Source organism: Mobula hypostoma, chromosome 16 (assembly GCF_963921235.1).
Source record: "Mobula hypostoma chromosome 16, sMobHyp1.1, whole genome shotgun sequence".
In the NCBI taxonomy this organism is placed as follows: Eukaryota; Metazoa; Chordata; class Chondrichthyes; order Myliobatiformes; family Myliobatidae; genus Mobula; species Mobula hypostoma.
This window is the reverse complement of record NC_086112.1, coordinates 16,928,015-16,946,561: the sequence shown is the minus strand read 5'-3', so window position 1 is coordinate 16,946,561 and position 18,547 is coordinate 16,928,015. Positions and strand designations below refer to the sequence as shown.

Sequence of the window (18,547 nt, the reverse complement as noted above, 5' to 3'; positions counted from 1 at the left end):
CCTTTTCTCTCCTGCCTATCATCTCACCTGGTGAACCCCTCTCCCCCTTCACTTTCTCCTATGGTCCACTCTCCTCTCCTATCAAATTTCTCCCTCTTCAGCTCAACCCCCCCCCCCCAACTTTTAATTCTGGCATCATCCCCCTTCCTTGCCCATCCTTAAAGGGTCTCAGCCTGAAACATTAGGTGTTTGTTCATTTGCATAGATGCTGCCTGACCATCTGAGTTCTTCCAACATTTTGTGTTTGTTGCTTTGGATTTCCTGCATTTGCAGGATTTCTGGTATTTATGATTCTGGACTGGATATTCAGATCAGAGATTCAGTTTGAGATCAGGTGAAATGGTACTTGGAAGTGGTGACTCAAGTAAACGTGTTGGAGGCTTAATGTTGCAAATTCTACATTTTCAGCAAAACTGCACTCTGGGTAGATTAATGATCCATTAAAGTTAGCTGGTCAAACATTTTCATTAAAGTTTGTTCTTTTTGAGTTTATAGCTATTTCTGTTACTTATTAAGAAAGTTCATCACTTCCTGTACTTCCTCAGGAGGCTAAAGAAACTTGGTATGCCCCATCGCCTCTTAGCAATTTTTATCGATGTACTATAAAAGGTATCCTATCTAGGTATATCATGGCTGAATATGGTAACTGCTCTGTATGTCACCTCAAGAATTTGAGATTTTTTTTTCTTAAAGAAGTTTAGGATGTGATTAGTTTTAGTTTGGGAGGTGCTGATTGTAGATCCTGTTGAGTGCCCTCATTGCAAGTTTTTAACTTAAATTCATTTGCCATTACACCTGTGAAATTCCCTTGTCCAATTATCCACCCAGTTGAACATTTATTGTTTCCATTGTGATGGTCAAAGAGTTCTATGTATATATGCCATCATTATCATTTTAACATTAGAATTTAAGTAGAAGATTGTGTTCTGTGTTTCATAAATCATCACAGATTGGTGAATGAGCAGCTGAGAGATAAATGGCTGATTGGCCACCCTGCCATTTCTATCTTTGGAAGAATTCCACTTCAAGATAAACGAATGATGTAGTACCGACACTTGGAATAGAATGTTTAATTTGTTTTTTTTGCAGTTCCAGTTAGATTGTAGTTGATGGCTGGTAATTAAGGAGGCTCTTAAATTGTTCTTCACCTTTGGGTTTATGTTTTATGTAGGTCTTAAAGCAAAGACCCAGATTTGTTGCACTGAAGAAACAGCCAGCCTACATTGGTAGCTCTGATGTATTGGAGCTCAGAGACTATCAGTTAGATGGCTTAAATTGGTTGGCACACTCCTGGTGCAAGTAAGTAATTAAAGACCCCATGCTAGATATGAGATTCAAGCTGTTTTGGGCACAATAGAAATTGAGTACACTTTGTACTGGGTAAATTAGTTTTAAGTTTTTTGCAACATATGATTATGTGGATAATGACATAAAATCTTACAAAAATCACATTTGATCACAGTAATAAATGGTTTTTTTGCACTGAAATGGATTCATAGAATATATTCAAAACTTGCCTATAGCTACCTGTTTGCCTGAAGAGATTAACTTGATATGAGGGTATTTTTTGTTGAATGAATTTAAGGGACTGCAAATACTTATGTTCAAAATATCCAAACTTTTAGACTGGTTCAGCCAGTTTCACCCCCGACTGATGAAGCAAGTGAAAACTCAACTGCTTAATTTGTAGTGTTTTTTTTTGCCGAGTATAGTATCTTAAATCTTTGAGGCACGGTTAGGAAAAGATTTAGTTTACGTGTTTAGATTATCCAGATAAGCTTACAAAATAAATATTGAAATTGATATTTTGTATAATTTTTCTTCAAAAAATGTTTTAAAAGTTGTATGTTTTCTGTTTGGTTTATTATTCAAAATATGTAATATTTTAGTTACTGTTAAACAATCTTTAAAAATCTGTTTTATATTAGCTTTCTCTGCATTTTAATAAATTTTATAGTTCACACAGAATGAAAATAAACTTTTAAAATGCTTTATTTAAAACATTGATTTCTTCCTATCTTTATTTCACAGGAACAATAGTGTTATTCTTGCTGATGAAATGGGTCTGGGGAAAACTATACAAACCATCTCCTTCCTTAGTTATATATTCCATGACCATCAGCTGTTTGGGCCTTTCCTTTTAGTAGTTCCGCTATCAACGCTCACTTCTTGGCAACGTGAAATTGAGATGTGGGCACCTGAGATGAACGTCGTTGTTTACTTAGGAGACATTAGTAGCCGTAATATGGTAAAGTGCTATTTGATGATTGCTTTAATATTCCATACAATTATGATTTTTGGCCTCTATGGAGGATAGATAGAATCCTGAACTGCATTCACAAATTCAACTTAGTTACTGTTAAGTATGTGGGAAGTATGTGGGCTAAACAATTAAGATTGGATAAAAGTCTAGCTCAAACATTTTGATCTATATTTTTGTCTGAACTTAGAACTTAGGGATTTACAGCACATTACAGACCCTTCGGCCCACAATGTTATGCTGACCATGTAACTGCCTAGAATTTCTCTAGCGCATAGCCCTCTATTTTTCTAAGCTCCATATACCTATCTAAGGCTCTTAAAAGACCTTATTGTATCCGCTTCCACCACCATTCCATATCTCATCTGGTCCCGATGACTTTTCTAACAATGCATTTCAAAAGCTCCAGCACATGTCCATATGCTCAAGTTTTCAATTGGCTATAAGTCATCCCTACAATCACCAACAACCTTTTCTGTAGTGAATACTGAAGCAAAGTATTCATTAAGTATCTCTGCTATCTCCTCTGGTTTCATACACACTTTTTCACTGTCACACCTAATTGGTCCTATTCTCTCATGTCTTATCCTCTTGCTCTTCACATACTTGTAGAATGCCTTGCGGTTTGCCTTAATCCTGCTCACCAAGGCCTTCTCATGGCCCCTTCTAACTCCTCATTCTTAAGCTCCTTTCTAGCAACCTTGTAATTTTCTAGAGCTCTAACAATACCTATTTTCTTCAACCTTTTGTAAGCTTTCCTTTTCTTCTTAACTAGATTTTCTACATTCTTTGTACACCATGGTACTTTATCCCTACCATCCTTTTCGTGCCTCAATGGAATATACCTATGCAGATCTCCATGCAAATGTTCCCTGAACATTTTGCCACATTTCTGCTGTGCATTTCCCTGTGAACATCTGCTCCCAAGTTCCTGCCTAATAGCATCATATTTCCCCCTACCCCAATTAAATGTTTTCCCAAATTGTTTGCTTCTATCCTTCTCCAGCACTATGGTGAAGGAGATAGAGTTGTGGTCACTACCTCCAAAAATGCTTTCCGATCGAGAGATCTAATACCTGACCAGGTTCATTTGATTAAATTTTATATCTTTGGAATATTTTTTTTTCCAAAGTGGTTCTTGGAGGTTTGAAAATGATGGTTGTATGTCGTCCTGTTTTCCTCCCCCTGCCTCCTCAAAACTACTTGCGTCACAACTTCACTTTTCTCAACCAACTAGTTTCCTGGAATTGTATGCTATATGTCTTGTTCCACCAGATGCTAGGAAAATATCCCAAATCTTCTCAATACCCCTTCTCACAAAACTCACTTGAAACAAATCCAGAGAGTCACTGACAATGTGTGGCAGAGCATAATCTAGTTGTCTTCTATTACACTCTGATCTTTTTTCAAATCACTGCGAATGCAGCTCACTTTTGAAGTCGTGTAGAGATTGTATATACGCCTGGGTTGCAAATGTTCACTCAAGGCTGACCACTTTGGGAAAATTAACAGTTCACCATCTAGTTGCATGTGTTGCGTATTATAGTTGAATGGCCCCCCAGTCAGCCTCATTCTGTCAAACTGAAATAATCTATCAAGAACCATCGACTTGTTGTTTTAACTTACGTTCATTTTGTTATCAGATAAGAACGTACGAATGGATGCATCCTCAGACTAAGAGATTGAAGTTCAATATCTTGCTGACAACATATGAGATCCTGCTTAAAGACAAGGTAGATAACCAGCCATTCTGTGGGTTTCCCTTAATTCATAATTCTTACTGTACATTCAGTTTAGTAATGTCTTAAAAATGTTTTATATTTTGTAAAGAAACTGAACTGCAAGTAGATAGTATAGTGAAACTCCTGACCATTTTTTTTGAATGTGATCAGAGACAGAGATTTAAATTTCATTATCTAAACTGATGAATTTATATTCAAGGCATTAAGTGAAGCTAGAATTTTAAAAAAAAACAATGCTGCTATTCATGAGTACTAGGTTATTTTACAATGGTGGGTTGAGAGGCATCATCATGACATTTGGGTAGTTTAGGTTCAATAATACAACATTTTTTAATTAGCTACTGTAAGGAATAGTAGCTAAGAAACTACTAGATTTTTCTAGTTAACTCATGTTTACAGGATGAAAACCTGTCATCTTTACCCAACCTCAACTATGTAGGACGATCTCTAGGACATAGCCTCAAGATTCAGGGGAGTAGATTTGGGACTGAGATGAGGAGGAATTGCTTTTCCCAGAGGGTGATTAATCTGTGGAATTCTCTGTCCAATGAAGCAGTGGAGGCTACAGTAAATATATTTAAGACAAGGTTGGATCGATTTTTGCATAGTAGGGGATTTAAGAGTTATGGGGGAGTTATCTTATTGAATGGTGGAGCAGGCTGGACAGACTAGATGGCCTACTCCTGCTCCAATTTCTTATGTTCTTGTGTTCTTGTATGCAACTCTGGACCTACAAGTGCTGTTGATCTAGTTCCTCTTTAGTTCAGTGACAGAGCAGATGGAATAATAAATACCAGTGGTTAGTAACAGCATTGACATTCATGTCAGAATAAATGGAGGAAGAAAACCTTCGTGTTTGTGGGACTTTGAATCTAATAATTTGAAAGATTAAAATTTTTAATTTACTTTGTCAATGAAATCAAGATGGTGCACATAATTTTATCAATTTTCAAGAAAATGGCAAAAGGGAGCACTAGATCTAAAAATGCAATTCATAGCTGTGAACATTCATAATTGATTTAAGTAAATTGACTGCAAAAGAGAAAATTGACAGAGCAGTGCATGGATTTAGATATACAGAAACTTCAAATGTTTATCTTTCCAAAAGCAAGTTGCTTAAGTTTTGGACTGGGAGATATAAAAGTCAATAAAGTAAGATTATTAATGTTTCACCTAAAAATATAATTTGAATTTGGATTGCAGTGACCATATAATATTTTTAGTGGACAAGCACTATAATTTTCAGTTTTAATTCAGTTTCATTTGCCATGGGAAAGCAGCTGCTCCCCCAAATGTTTGGTTATATGTACAGGTTGTACATGGTCAAAACATTTGAAAGCTGGGGAGGACAAATAGCAAAGGATATCACGGCAACTTGTTACCAACTTTTAGTGTTATGGAGGCTGCCATATTTGGCTATATCTTAGATATGTTAACAATACCAGTGGCCTGTACTACTTATATGTAATGTAAAAATGTTGTCAAGCTGACCCATGATCACTCTAGTTTCATAAGCTGGCAGTAGTTGTATTGGATTAAAAAAAAAATCTTTGGGTGAAAATACGGGTGGATTTATAATCTCTATAATTATATCCTAGCAAGAATCTCTGGATTCTTCAGTGCTGCATTTGCATTGTTGAAAGATAGTTGATAAAAGCCTATTCCAACATAGATGCTTTTTGCATCTCCCCCTCCCCCTCCAGCTTTCAAATCCCTTACTCACTCTTCCTTCAGTTAGTCCTGACGAAGGGTCTCGGCCTGAAACGTCGACTGCGCCTCTTCCTATAGATGCTGCCTGGCCTGCTGCGTTCACCAGCAACTTTGATGTGTGTTGCTTGAATTTCCAGCATCTGCAGAATTCCTGTTGTTTCCAACATAGTGTTAACTTTTTCTTTTTCTAACAAAAACTTAGACATGAAATACTGTTTAATGTAGATTTAAGTAGTTTCAAGTGTTAAGATTTGATGTTTTGTTGCAGTCATTCCTTGGAAGTGTAAATTGGGCTTTCATCGGGGTAGACGAAGCTCATCGTTTGAAGAATGATGATTCTCTACTTTATAAAACCATGATGGATTTTAAGTCAAATCACAGGCTGCTCATAACAGGAACTCCACTCCAAAACTCGCTTAAAGAACTCTGGTCTCTCCTTCACTTCATCATGCCAGAAAAGTAAGTGGGATGAATAATTCAGCTCTAAGATATAGGACCACAATTGACGGGGAAGTGTGGTATTGTTTGAAAGGTTCACTTCCATGGAATAATATTTTAACAGTTGTTGTTTAAATTTCTCAAACCAGTTAAACGTTTCAGTACTATTTATGGGATATTACTGATGACAAATAAGCTGACATATTACTTGCATTTCAACACGACTGCCTTTCATATTTATTTCATTGAAAATAAAATGATTTAAACATTCCGATGGTATGGAAAATACTTAATAATTGTAATTTTTTTAATGGGGAAATATATTCAGTAATTTTTAAGTTGGTTTTTTCTTCTCAATTTTCAGTTGCAAAGGTAATTTAAAAGCAGGCATTTTGCGATAAGCTTTCACCTGGCTTCAGCAGCTGATGGAGAATTACTTTTGCTCCATCAAGAAAGTAGTATCTTAAACTAAAAGTACTATGTCATACACTAGCTATCAACTATTACTCAGAGTATTGTTATTTGTGAGTGGCTTAATAAAAATGTTATTCTGTACTTTTTGGGGGGTAAAAGGTTTTCTTCCTGGGAAGTGTTTGAAGAGGAGCATGGAAAAGGGAGAGAAGTTGGTTATACAAGCCTTCACCGAGAACTGGAGCCATTCTTGTTGCGGAGGGTGAAAAAGGACGTTGAGAAGTCTCTACCTGCTAAAGTTGAACAGATCTTACGAGTGGAAATGAGCGCAGTGCAAAAGCAATATTACAAGTAGGTATTTGCTAATGAACTGGTTTCCTCAAGCTCTGTGCTATAAACACTCATCAGCTTTATCAACCTTAGCAAAGAGAAGGAATAGATGAACTGCATCCATTCTTGGTGTGTGCTTCTGAGAACGATTTCTGTATTGCCCCTCAATGCAGTTGTCTGAATACTCTGTGTTTCTTAATAGACACTGACAACACATAGAGTGATCTTGATACCACCTCTCAACCCTTGCAATTTTTCAGTTGTAATCCTGTGGCATGACATTAACAAGATCAGGAAGACCATAATTTTACTCTTTATTCCTTGCTGCTGGCTCCATCTATCTTGCTGACAACTTACAGATTTAATATCGCTTTTGAACCTGAAGTAACTTTTGGCACACATAACCATAGTCAATGAAAGTGCCTATTTCTAGCTCCTTAATATCATTTGAATTGAAGCTCATTTTCTGAAACAGACATCATGCCTTTGTTACCTCAGGATTTGATCGTTTCAGAGCAATCCATATAGCCTGCCATTTTCTACCTTTGTAAACTTAACATTCATCATTACTCTGTTTATATCCTAAATTGCATCAAGTCCTGTTTGTCATCGATACTCCCTAACCTGCATTGATTCTGAAGTTAAAACAGTGCCCCAATTTCAATTTCTTGTTCTTGTATCCAAATCCATTGTTGTGTCCCAAGTGTATCTATAATTTCAACCAAGCCTGCAATCATCAGACGCTAGTGATTCCCAGTTTGGACTTTCCAGCCCCACTATTTTGTTCATTCCACCACTGCAAGCAGAGTTTCCAGCTGCCAAAACCCTCAATTCTTGAATGCCAGCTCTACCTATCTTCCTTTCAGACATGTCTTAAAAAACCCTTTGTCTATAATCTTATACACTTATTTTAAGATATTACTGCAACCTGGTGTTAAATTGTGTTAATTTTTATGTGTAAGTGTCTATGAGGTTTCGCTAGGTTAGAGAAGCTGAATTAATATTTGGTTTTGTAAAATTGTTTGGGTGTGGTGTCTCTTTCAAAATGTGGACATTATACTCAAAATTTTGCAAAACAAAAAGAACATTCTGTAAATGCTGGAAATCCAGAGTAACGCACAAAATGTTGGAGGAAGTCTGCTTGGCAGACAGGCAGCTCCTATAGAGAGGAATAAGCAGTCAAAGTACCAGGCCTCATCGATTCCTGATGAAGTGGTTTAACAGTAATATTTGTTAAAGTTAGATATTGGTTTGTTATTGCTAGTGCATTAAGCCATTAACTTAAATAACTAATTTTGAATATTAAACAATCTGCTTTGATGTGTGCCAGTGTACATGGAGTAGATCAGTTTTGAAATGTTGAAATATAAGCACAAGACTGCATGTGTTAGAATCTGGAACAAAAATACTAACTACTGGAGCTATTGTTACAGATGCTGCTTGACCTGTTGATTTCCTCCATTTTTATGCTTGAAAATCATGTTAATGTGATGTACTCATTATTGCTTTATAATACCTGAATCAATTATCAGTCTTTTTGTTTGACTTAGGTGGATTTTAACCAGGAATTATAAAGCCTTGAGCAAAGGGTGTAAAGGCAGTACATCTGGGTTCCTGAATATCATGATGGAACTTAAAAAGTGTTGTAACCATTGCTACCTCATTAAATTCCCAGAAGACAATGATTTGTATAACAGACAGGAGGCCTTACAGGTATGATCTGAGAAGAGTTATGCTTGTAATAATTCTGTTAGATTTTGTTAGAATCTCAGGCATCAGGCACCACAGTTTGTGTGTCCCGGCAATCTCAATTACAGAGTTTTTAATTTACTATTTTAAGATTTCCCTCTTCAAACATTTGTTTAGACACATTATTGCTTTTGAAGCAAACTACCTGAATATGGTTGTATTACCCTGCTGCCAAAAATCCAGATTTCATGTGTGGGAAAAATTCTTCAGATTTCAGTACTATAACTTCTAGAGATGATCACATTAATTAAGACTGGAATTGTAGATCTGTGGTAAAGCCATATTCAGTTAATCATTGAAACCTCAGGATGTTCTTATGTAATGCATGCTCAATACTTAGAGGAAGAACGACATGTTTATCAGGTATTTACTTGTCTTCCCTTCAAGCTGCATTGAATATCTAACTGGTTAATAGAGGAAAAAGTCCAGCTGAGGCAACATGTTGTGTCCTTGAGCAAGGCACTTAATCACACATTGCTCTGCGACGACACTGGTGCCAAGCTGTATGGGTCCGAATGCCCTTCCCTTGGACAACATTGGGGTCGTGGAGAGGGGAGACTTGCAGCATGGGCAACTGCTGGTCTTCCATACAACCTTGCCCTGGCCTGCGCCCTGGAGAGTGAAGACTCTCCATGGTCTCGCAAGACTAACGGATGCCTTTAGAGGAAAAAGTAACAATCTCTTTTTTTAAAAAATATTCTCCATATGGGAATTGTTTATTGTTGTTCATTAAACCGTATGGTGGCAACTGCCTTAAACAGTTTTATTTTTAAGCAATGCAGTGTTGAGCAGGCCCTTCCGGCTGTTCGAGCTATACCGCCCCAGCAACCCCCAACAGTCACAATTTAACCTTAACTTAATCACGGGACGATTAAAAATGACCACTTAACCCATGCATTCCACGGGGAGGATGTACAGTGACTCCTTACACACGGTGCTGGAATTGAACTTTGATGCCCTGAGCTGTAACAGCGTCGTGCTAACCGCATTACATTCAAATTGTTTGCTCGGTTACCCCTGAGGTCTACCAAGAGTGAGGCACTGGGTTCATTATATGCAACATGTTTCTTTTTCAAATTCACATTCCTACATCTTCATGAAACATTATACTAGATGTTTAAACACTAATTCAATTTGCGTTAAATTAATCAATTTGCCATTGTGGATTTTGAATTCTGCATTCTCTGTTTCCTAATCTAGAAGTGTGTCTTACTAATCTAGTAATTAGCACTCACAAAGGATAGTTTCGATTGGTTTTGAAGCCCTCACTAATTTTTCCATCAAAGTAAAACAGGCAAAATCCTTATCTCATCCCCCCGCCCCCCCCCCCAACCATAACACATACAGACACTATCCACATTCTTTATAAATATCTATACATGCTGGAAAGCAAGAACATATAGAGATAGGGTGTTTTTAGTTTCTACAGGCTCATCAATAGAAAATTAATCAAATTTAAAAGGCTTTCTGGATGCACTTTTGAGAAACCTAATCAGATTTCTCAGCTCAACTCCTAAGAGAAACTATGATTACTTTTGTGTCTTAAGCTGCATGCCAAGGTTTTGAATATCATTGTTTTATTTTTAATTCTTCCTAGAGACAAAAAAGCAAAAGTCTGCAGTAAATATTTAAATTTGAAACCAGTGGAATTATAATACATAGTATTTCTTCTGAATTAACTATCTTTCTCTGAAGATAATTTGATTATGCTTCTACACAAGAGTGGGTTATACACTTATGTCCATCAGTTTTTCTTGATTTCTTTTCTTAGCACATGATCCGTAGCAGTGGGAAACTGATACTGTTGGACAAGTTGCTTTGTCGACTAAAAGAACGAGGCCACAGAGTTCTTATCTTCTCTCAAATGGTTCGAATGCTGGACATTCTAGCTGAATATCTGAAATGTCGACAGTTTTGTTTCCAGGTCAGTTTTCTTATTCTGAATTTATGAAGCATTGCAGCAAAAGTCGTCTTGCACTTCATTTTATCTTCAGCCATGAGGAGATGTGTGCTTTAACAATACTTCAACAAGAATTAAGGAACTTAATTGTCCATTCGAATGCAATTAGATTATATCTTGGATTTAAATCCCTCCCCAGCCTATTCAGTTGAGTTTCCTCCATCCACTGGACATTATCCACTAGTAAAAATCAGATGGAGTTCCATATGTCCACTGTTATGCACAATTATTGTGTAGAAGCTGCAGTCAAACAAAGATGGAAAATGCTTAATGGTAAGCACGATTGAAAGGTGACTTGTAAGAGTGCAGTTGTACAGATTTAACAGGTATTCAGTAGGTCAATCTGAATTTGCACATTATTCCTTTTGCAAGAGTTAGTTTGTGACATTGTGATTGACTATACAGAGTTTCTGATGTAGCCTTGCATTAAGTTAACCATACTATGTATTAACCATAGATGTTAAATATTATTCAGCAGATAGGGAGAAAAATCTGAACAATTTTAACTCCTACATTGATCGTATAATATAATATTAGAAAAGATCTAGGACTAGATTGTGGAGAATGGTTTAACTTCAGGAAGAAAATCTGGTAATATTGCATCACCACTTACCAAGAATTATGAAGTTACATTTTTTGGTTTTTAAAAACAAGGAAGGGCGATATCAACTAAGGTGAATGAGGAGACACATTTTGGACATGTGCATTTAAGTCTTCGTAGGTGGCAGAACTAAGCCTGGCTTTTAAAAGAAAATCTCTGGAAGTTAAGTTAAACTGTGTAATTCCACTGTGTATCATGTGTTCAGTTCTGGAGACCACCATTCTGGGAAGGATGTTGAAGAAAGGATCGTAGGGGATAAGAGATTTTGGTTGTATAGTGAAGACTGTCGAAGCTAAGTTAGCTTGCCTGAAGAATTTAAGGTTAATGTGGTTATTAAGTTCGTTAATTACAGTTTTTCTAAACATTAAGATGGTGTCAAGGGTAGACGTATGTCCACTGGCAAAGTGAGAGGACACAGATTTATGATGTTTAACAAAAGATTAGATTTTTCTGCAATAAGTTAGGATTTAGATTAATGGTTAGCCATGATGACTAGTTGACATGAGAGCAAAAGCCTGCCTTTGCTATATTTTTCTATGGTCAAAGATAATGAAAACAGATTTGCTAATTTTCTTTTTTTTTAATTTTATTTTTATTTGGATAAGGAATTCACAAATATCATGTACTTTTTTCACACATATAACCTTTTCCATTTTTTTATATGTATAAAACTACAATTATTTATACATTCTTAAGTACACATTGAGATGATATAAAAGAAAAATAAACATTTAAATAGATAATTATGTACTGTGGTAAATCTAACCTATTAGGCTAAGTAATGAAATTAGTTGTTAAGAAAAATGGTAATAATAGTTTCCATACAACCCTTCTGGACCATTTCCACTGGTCCAAAATGTTGCATACAAGCCTATATACCAACCATTGTAGGTGTTTATATCCTAATTTGTTCATGCTTGCTCCTGCCCGCAGACATAATTATCCAATCCCTATGTACTTATTTACTTAATTTTTTCATTTTTTTTATCCCTTTCCCAAATCTTTCCCTTTACTTGTGTTAATTCTCTATTTTCCAAACAAAAAACAAAAAAAAACAAACATTTAGACTAGGGGTGCTTACGTTAGCAATATTACTGTGTTGATGAGAAGAGCAATATAAATCATTAGGAGAGTCATCTAAAGTCTGCTCGCATTGGGGTTATATATTCAATCCATTTATTCCAGATTTGATAAAATTTTTCTTTTTGAGTTCTCAGGGAGTAAGTCAACTTTTCCATTTTAAATATTTCCAAGATAATTTCGCACCGATCTTCTAATGTAGGTGGTATTGGATTTAGCCATTTTCTAGTGATTGATTTCTTACTTGCCTCTAAGAGGGCCTGCAGCAACTTTATATCTTCCTTCTGTTCAAGGAACAATACATGCCCCAAATAGAGCGTCTCAAAGTTCACAGGTATCTGGGACCTAAGTAACTTAACTAATGTTCTATGAATACCTTCCCAAAATAGACTTAATTTAGGGCAATCCCAGAAAATATGAAAATGATTTGCCTCCTTGGAGCCGCACCTTCTCCAACACATCACATTTGTATCTTCATATTTTTCCTGATATGGGGTCTTGAAGTATCTTATAATGTTTTTCCAACAATGTTCTCTCCAAGTCAAAGAATTAGTCGAGGACCATTGAAAGCTGCAGATTTTCCCCCAAGCCTCCTCTGAAAGTACCAACCCCGCTTCTTTCTCCCACTTCTCTTTAATATACAGTGTTTTTACATTTTTAGCATGGGAGAGTGCATTATATAGGCGAGAAACTGATTTACTAGGTATTGAACTGCAAGCTGAATTCAGAATCTTGAAAAATTCTAATGCTACTGTTGATAGGTCTGTATATCTACAACTCTGGTTAACATAGTTTCGTATTTGAAGGTACCTAAAAAAAGTCATTATGTTCTAGGCCATGTTTGTCCTGCAGGATTTGGAAACTTTGTAATACTCTTTTATCTATAAATGAGAGGTAGGTTGTAAGACCTTTCTTTATCCATAGCTCAAATCTTTTATCTCCTCTGTTGGGAAGGAATTCGGTATCATATGCACACCATCTAAAGAGTTTTAACATGTTATTAATTCCACATGAATTAACCACCTTCTGCCATACTTTTAATGTAAGATTTATCCAAGCGTTATCAAATTTTTCCAACTGGGCCATTAATCCTTTGTCAGCTATTGAGGCCTGAAGAGGAAAACTGTCAACTAATCCAAATTCTACTTCCTTCCATCTAGCCTTATATTCCCTATTACACCAATATAACAGAGGGGTTATCTGTGAGGCATAAAAATAATTTCTCAGGCAAGGAAGAACCATACCTCCTCCTTCCTTCCCTAACTGTAAGGTGTTATATCGAATTCTAGGTTTCCTTCCTTGCCAAATGAAGCGGGAAATCCATTTGTCCCATTCCCTGAATTGATTATCATCCACCTCCACCGGTAAAATACGGAAAAGATACAATAACCGAGGAAGAATATTCATTTTTATAGTATTTATCCTTGAATTTAAACTTAAAAGGGGGATAAGATTCCATCTATGCATATCTGCTTTTATCTCTGAGACTAATGGCCCATAATTTACCTGTGACAGTGTTGAAAGATCCTTCGGCAGGGTTATTCCTAAATATTTTAATGATTTAGCTTCCCACTTAAGATCGTATGTATCCGTCAATTTTTTTGGATGGTGTATAATTTAGGGACATAACCTGCGTTTTCTTTACATTTATTTTATAACCTGATATTTTTCCAAAATCATCCAACAGTGTAAACAATCCTATAAATGATTTTTCTGGTTCACTCAGATAGACCAAAACATCATCTGCGAATAACGCCACTTTCTGTTCAATCCCTGCCACCTTGATACCTTTTACGATTTCGTTCTGTCTTATTAATTGGGCAAGTGGTTCAATATATAGCGCAAAAAGGAGAGGAGAAATTGGGCATCCCTGTCTAGCGCCTCTCTCTAAGATGAAGGAGTCAGAGAGGTCCCCATTTATCTTAGTTCGAGCTGTAGGGCTGTCATATAGAATCTGAATTACTTTAATAAACCTTTCTTGAAAGCCGAATCTTCCTAACACTCTGTATAGGAATGCCCAACTAACCGAATCAAAAGCTTTCTCAGCGTCCAATCCTACTACCATTGTCTCTGTCTCGTTCTTATTAACCTGTTCTAATATGTGCAGAGTTCTCCTTATGTTGTCCTGTGTTTGTCTTTGTTGAATAAATCCAGTCTGGTCTAAATGGATTAGGCCAGGTAAAAGCTTTTCCAATCTGCGCGCTAATATAGATGTAAATAGTTTGTAATCTAAATTAAGAACACTAATTGGCCGATAATTGCCACATTCTAGTTTATCTTTACCTTCTTTAGGAATAACTGAAATAATCGCTTCTCTCCAGGAAGGTGGAGTTTCTCCTCTCTGCAAGATCCAATTAAAGGTGTTAAGTAGTAATGGGGCTAACTGTGTCTTCAGGGACTTGTACCACTCTGAGGTAAACCCATCAGAACCCGGGGACTTTCCAGCCTTTAACCTAGAGATGGCCACGTTCAGTTCTTTGATAGTTACTGGTTCTAATAAACTTTCATTTTGTAAATCTGTAAGTTTAGGTAGATCTAAAAAATTCAATACACTGTCTCTATAGGGCTCATTGGGGGCCCGGGGTTGGGAGTACAGCTCTCGATAATATGTTTCAAAACTCTCTTGAATTTTCCCTATTGTACTCTCCACAAGCTTTGTCTTTGGATTCTTTATTTTATAAATTGTATTGTCTGCTTGTTGTTTTCGTAATTTATATGCTAATAATCTAGCTGATTTATCTCCTACTTCTTAATTCTTTTGTCTCGGGTAAAGAAAATTTCTTTGAGTTTCCAACGTATAAATATCGTCAATTTCACTTTGCAATTTCCTAATTTCCTGTTTTCGATTTGAATTACTTTTGTTGCTATCTACAACTTGAAGTTGTTTTAATTTTCCTTGAAGGTCTGCTAATTTTTGTGCATTGATTTTTTTCATGTGAGTAGTAATGGAAATAATTTTCCCTCTCAGTACAGCTTTCAATGTATCCCATAAAATCACTGGTGATGTTTCTCCCATGTCATTAAGGTCTAGATATTCTTTGATTTCTCCCCTTAATCTCTCCATTACTTTCGGGTTATTGAGTATATGTGAGTTTAGCCTCCATAGTGTTTTCCTCATTTTCCTTTCCAGGATTAGAGACATAGAGACTGGGCTATGATCCAACAGATCAATTGTTGCAATATTACAGTTTTTTATCCTAAGTCTATCTGTATTAAAGATAAAGAAATAGTCTATCCTTGAATAGGCTGAATGAGGGAAAGAGTAATATGTATAATCTTTACTAGTAGGGTGTAATTCCCTCCAGACATCTATAATTCCCAACTCCTCCATCAATGAATTCACTTTCCGAGTCCGAGGTTTATTCTGAGTAACTATTCTTGAAGAATCTAATATAGGATTTAATCTAATATTAAAATCCCCTCCACAAATTACTACCCCTCGAGAACTGACCATTAGGTCAAAAATGTGTCTATAAAATGATCATTCACAACCTGGAGGAGCATAAACATTCAGCAATGTTATTTCTGTACCTTTTATTCTTCCTGTGATTTTTACAAACCGTCCTTTGTCTCTAGTCTCTGAAATATGTTCATAATTAAGAGTACTTGATATTAAAGTAGCTACCCCTCTTTTGTGACTCAATTTATATGATGAATAAAATACATGCTTAAAGCCCATTCTTTTTAATTTTCCATGTTCAGATTGGCTCATATGTGTTTCCTGGAGGAAAGCTATTTGTGCCCTCTCTTTTTTCAATTTAGACATAATCTTATTTCTTTTAATTGGATTCAAAACCCCATTAACATTATAGGAAATTATTTTTACCAATTCAGTTTGCATTTTTCTCTAGTAGAAAAAAAAACACTCTCCTTTTCTAACCAAACAGTAAGCAATCCCTTCTCAACAGTAAACCAAGACATATAACCACACCCTAGACATTTTTGAACGTGTAACATTTGAAAATTTTTCCCGACTTCCCACAGTGAGGCCTGAGCACTGATCCGCCTCAGTTCAGAGGGATAACCTCTATCTTCACCCTGTGTTAGAGGGCCCTCAGCAGTTTGAATAATCATAGAGAATTTTCTCCTATTTATGTCTCGACCAAATTGCTATCATTCAAGTTATTCCGCCTAGTTTATTTTCAGTTACCAGTTTTTATTTTACTTTTAAGTCCGATTTACTCTTTTCAGTCATTTCTCTTAATTAATCTGTATTCTCTGTACATTCGCGTCTGAATATTTGCAGCTTTTCCTTGTAGTTTAACACTCTGGTTCGAGTGGAGCGTCCTCGCCCCACTAACTGCCACGACTTCTGCCAAATCCTCTCCAGTAGCGACGCCGGTTGGGTGATAACTTTAATAGGTAGTCCCCGGTCCGCCAGGTCCGACGTTGCCTCCTCCACCGTAGCGTAAGTTTTTGTCCCTTCGTCGTAAAAGACTCTCAGCTGAGCTGGATACAGAGTCTGGAATCTGATGTTGTTTTCCTTCAGGACTCTCCGTGTTTCCGTATATTCCTTCCGTCCAGCAAGAATCCCCGGTGCGTAGTCGTGGTCTAAACTGATTTTGCAGTTGTTCCACATGAAACCTTTCTTTTGCCATGCCCTTTTAAGCACCTCTTTCTTCGTTCTGTAACTGAAAAATCTGAACAGAATCGATCTGGGATGGGCACCTGCCGGGGGCTGTGATGCCAACGCGCAGTGAGCCCTTTCTATCTGTAGGTCTTTTGCGGCCGGTATATCAAGGTTCTCTCTAAGCAGCTTCTCCACGAAGGGAATCATCAATCCGGGTTTACCTTCGGTTCCTTCGGGAACTCCGTAGATCCTTACATTTTCCCTTCTCGAGCGGCCTTCTTGATCTATTAGTTTCCACTGGAGCTGCTCTTGCAGCTTCAGCATTTCTGCAATCACTTCCTCGGCGTTTTGTAGCTTCCCTTCAATTCCAACAATCCTCGCTTCGGCTTCATCTATCCTTGAGTTAGTTTTTACTATTTCTCCTTTAATATCTTCTAGCTGTTTGCTGTTATCTTGTCGGAACTCGCGAATCTCTCCGAGAATCAAAGACAGAGTCACCGATTCCCCCTCATTATCTCCGCCCTGGCTTGCCGTGGGGAAGCTAGGCCCGTCGCCTTGCCGCGTCTCTTTATGTTTATCAGCCTTCGGAGCGGACTTTTTAATCTTGTTCTTAGGCATCATCCTTGCCCCTTTTATTAATATAGTTATGCAATATTAAGTATTTGTCTAAATTCGATTTTGGGGCAGTTTACCTTTTTTGTCGAGAGACCTTTTCCTTACGCTGCCATTCCCTTGATGACCCAGAAGTCCCCCTCAGATTTGCTAATTTTCACACCAGGATATAAAGGGTTACAGGGATAATCCTAAAGAGCAAAAGCTTGAAGCAAATTAAATGCCTATTTTGAAGTGCTGATCCATACATAATAGTTTGGAAAGTTTCCTATGATTGTAAGATAATATTTAACTTTCCGATTTACAGTAATTTGCATATCATTTACGCTTTGATTTGACAATTCTTTTCTAACCAAATAAGTTAAAGCTTTTTTTTTGAAGCTACCATATCATGAATTTGTTAATGGGTTTGCATGTGTCATGAGTCATTTTATTGTGCATTTCTCATTTCTGTCACTGGAATTAGTTTCCCTTCACTAAATAAAGCTGTAACATTACGGTAGTATCATTAACTCTGCAGTAAATTATTCCTGGAAAGATGGGATTATCAAAACATTTTTTTTCCTCTAGCTTCCTTCATTCTTTTTGTTTTCCTTAATTATCACTGCAGGGACTTAATACTTTCCTTCATTCATTTGCAAGCTGTGGATGTTAGAGTCTAAATAACTACTTGTTACACACCCCAAGCTGCACTTGATATGGTGGCAAAGAGCCCCCTTTTGAACCTCATGAGTCTGTGTGGTGCGGATAATCTGACTGCCATTAAAAAATTCCAGAGTTGAGACTTGGTGCTAGTGAAGAAAAGGAAATGCATATAGTCATGATTGTGGGAGGGAAATTTGTAATGTTTGTGTTCCCTTGCATCTACTGCCCTTACTTCCAGATTATCATCATTGTTTGGGAGGTGGTGAAAAAGAAATCTTGTATAATTGATTTAGATGATATATGACTTTGTTGCCAAGTTTGCAGATGATATGAAGATTGGTGGAGGGGTAGTTAGTGTTGAGGAAATAGGTAGGATACGGAAGGACTTAGATTAGGAGAATGGGCAAGAAGGTGGCAAATGAAATATGATGTTGGAAAA

The 18,547-nt window shown here is 36.8% G+C and overlaps 1 protein-coding gene across 2 annotated transcripts in view; it reads left to right on the top strand.

Moving 5' to 3' along the window:
* Positions 1–18,547, top strand: part of chd1 (chromodomain helicase DNA binding protein 1) — a 134,607-nt gene that overhangs the window by 69,302 nt on the left and 46,758 nt on the right. For both annotated transcript variants that reach the window (XM_063068599.1, XM_063068600.1), the window contains exons 11-17: positions 1,172–1,299; positions 2,032–2,248; positions 3,904–3,993; positions 5,981–6,171; positions 6,724–6,912; positions 8,442–8,604; positions 10,412–10,564. In XM_063068599.1, coding sequence (XP_062924669.1) covers positions 1,172–1,299; positions 2,032–2,248; positions 3,904–3,993; positions 5,981–6,171; positions 6,724–6,912; positions 8,442–8,604; positions 10,412–10,564 — 1,131 coding nt within the window. The remainder of the gene's footprint in view (positions 1–1,171; positions 1,300–2,031; positions 2,249–3,903; positions 3,994–5,980; positions 6,172–6,723; positions 6,913–8,441; positions 8,605–10,411; positions 10,565–18,547) is intronic.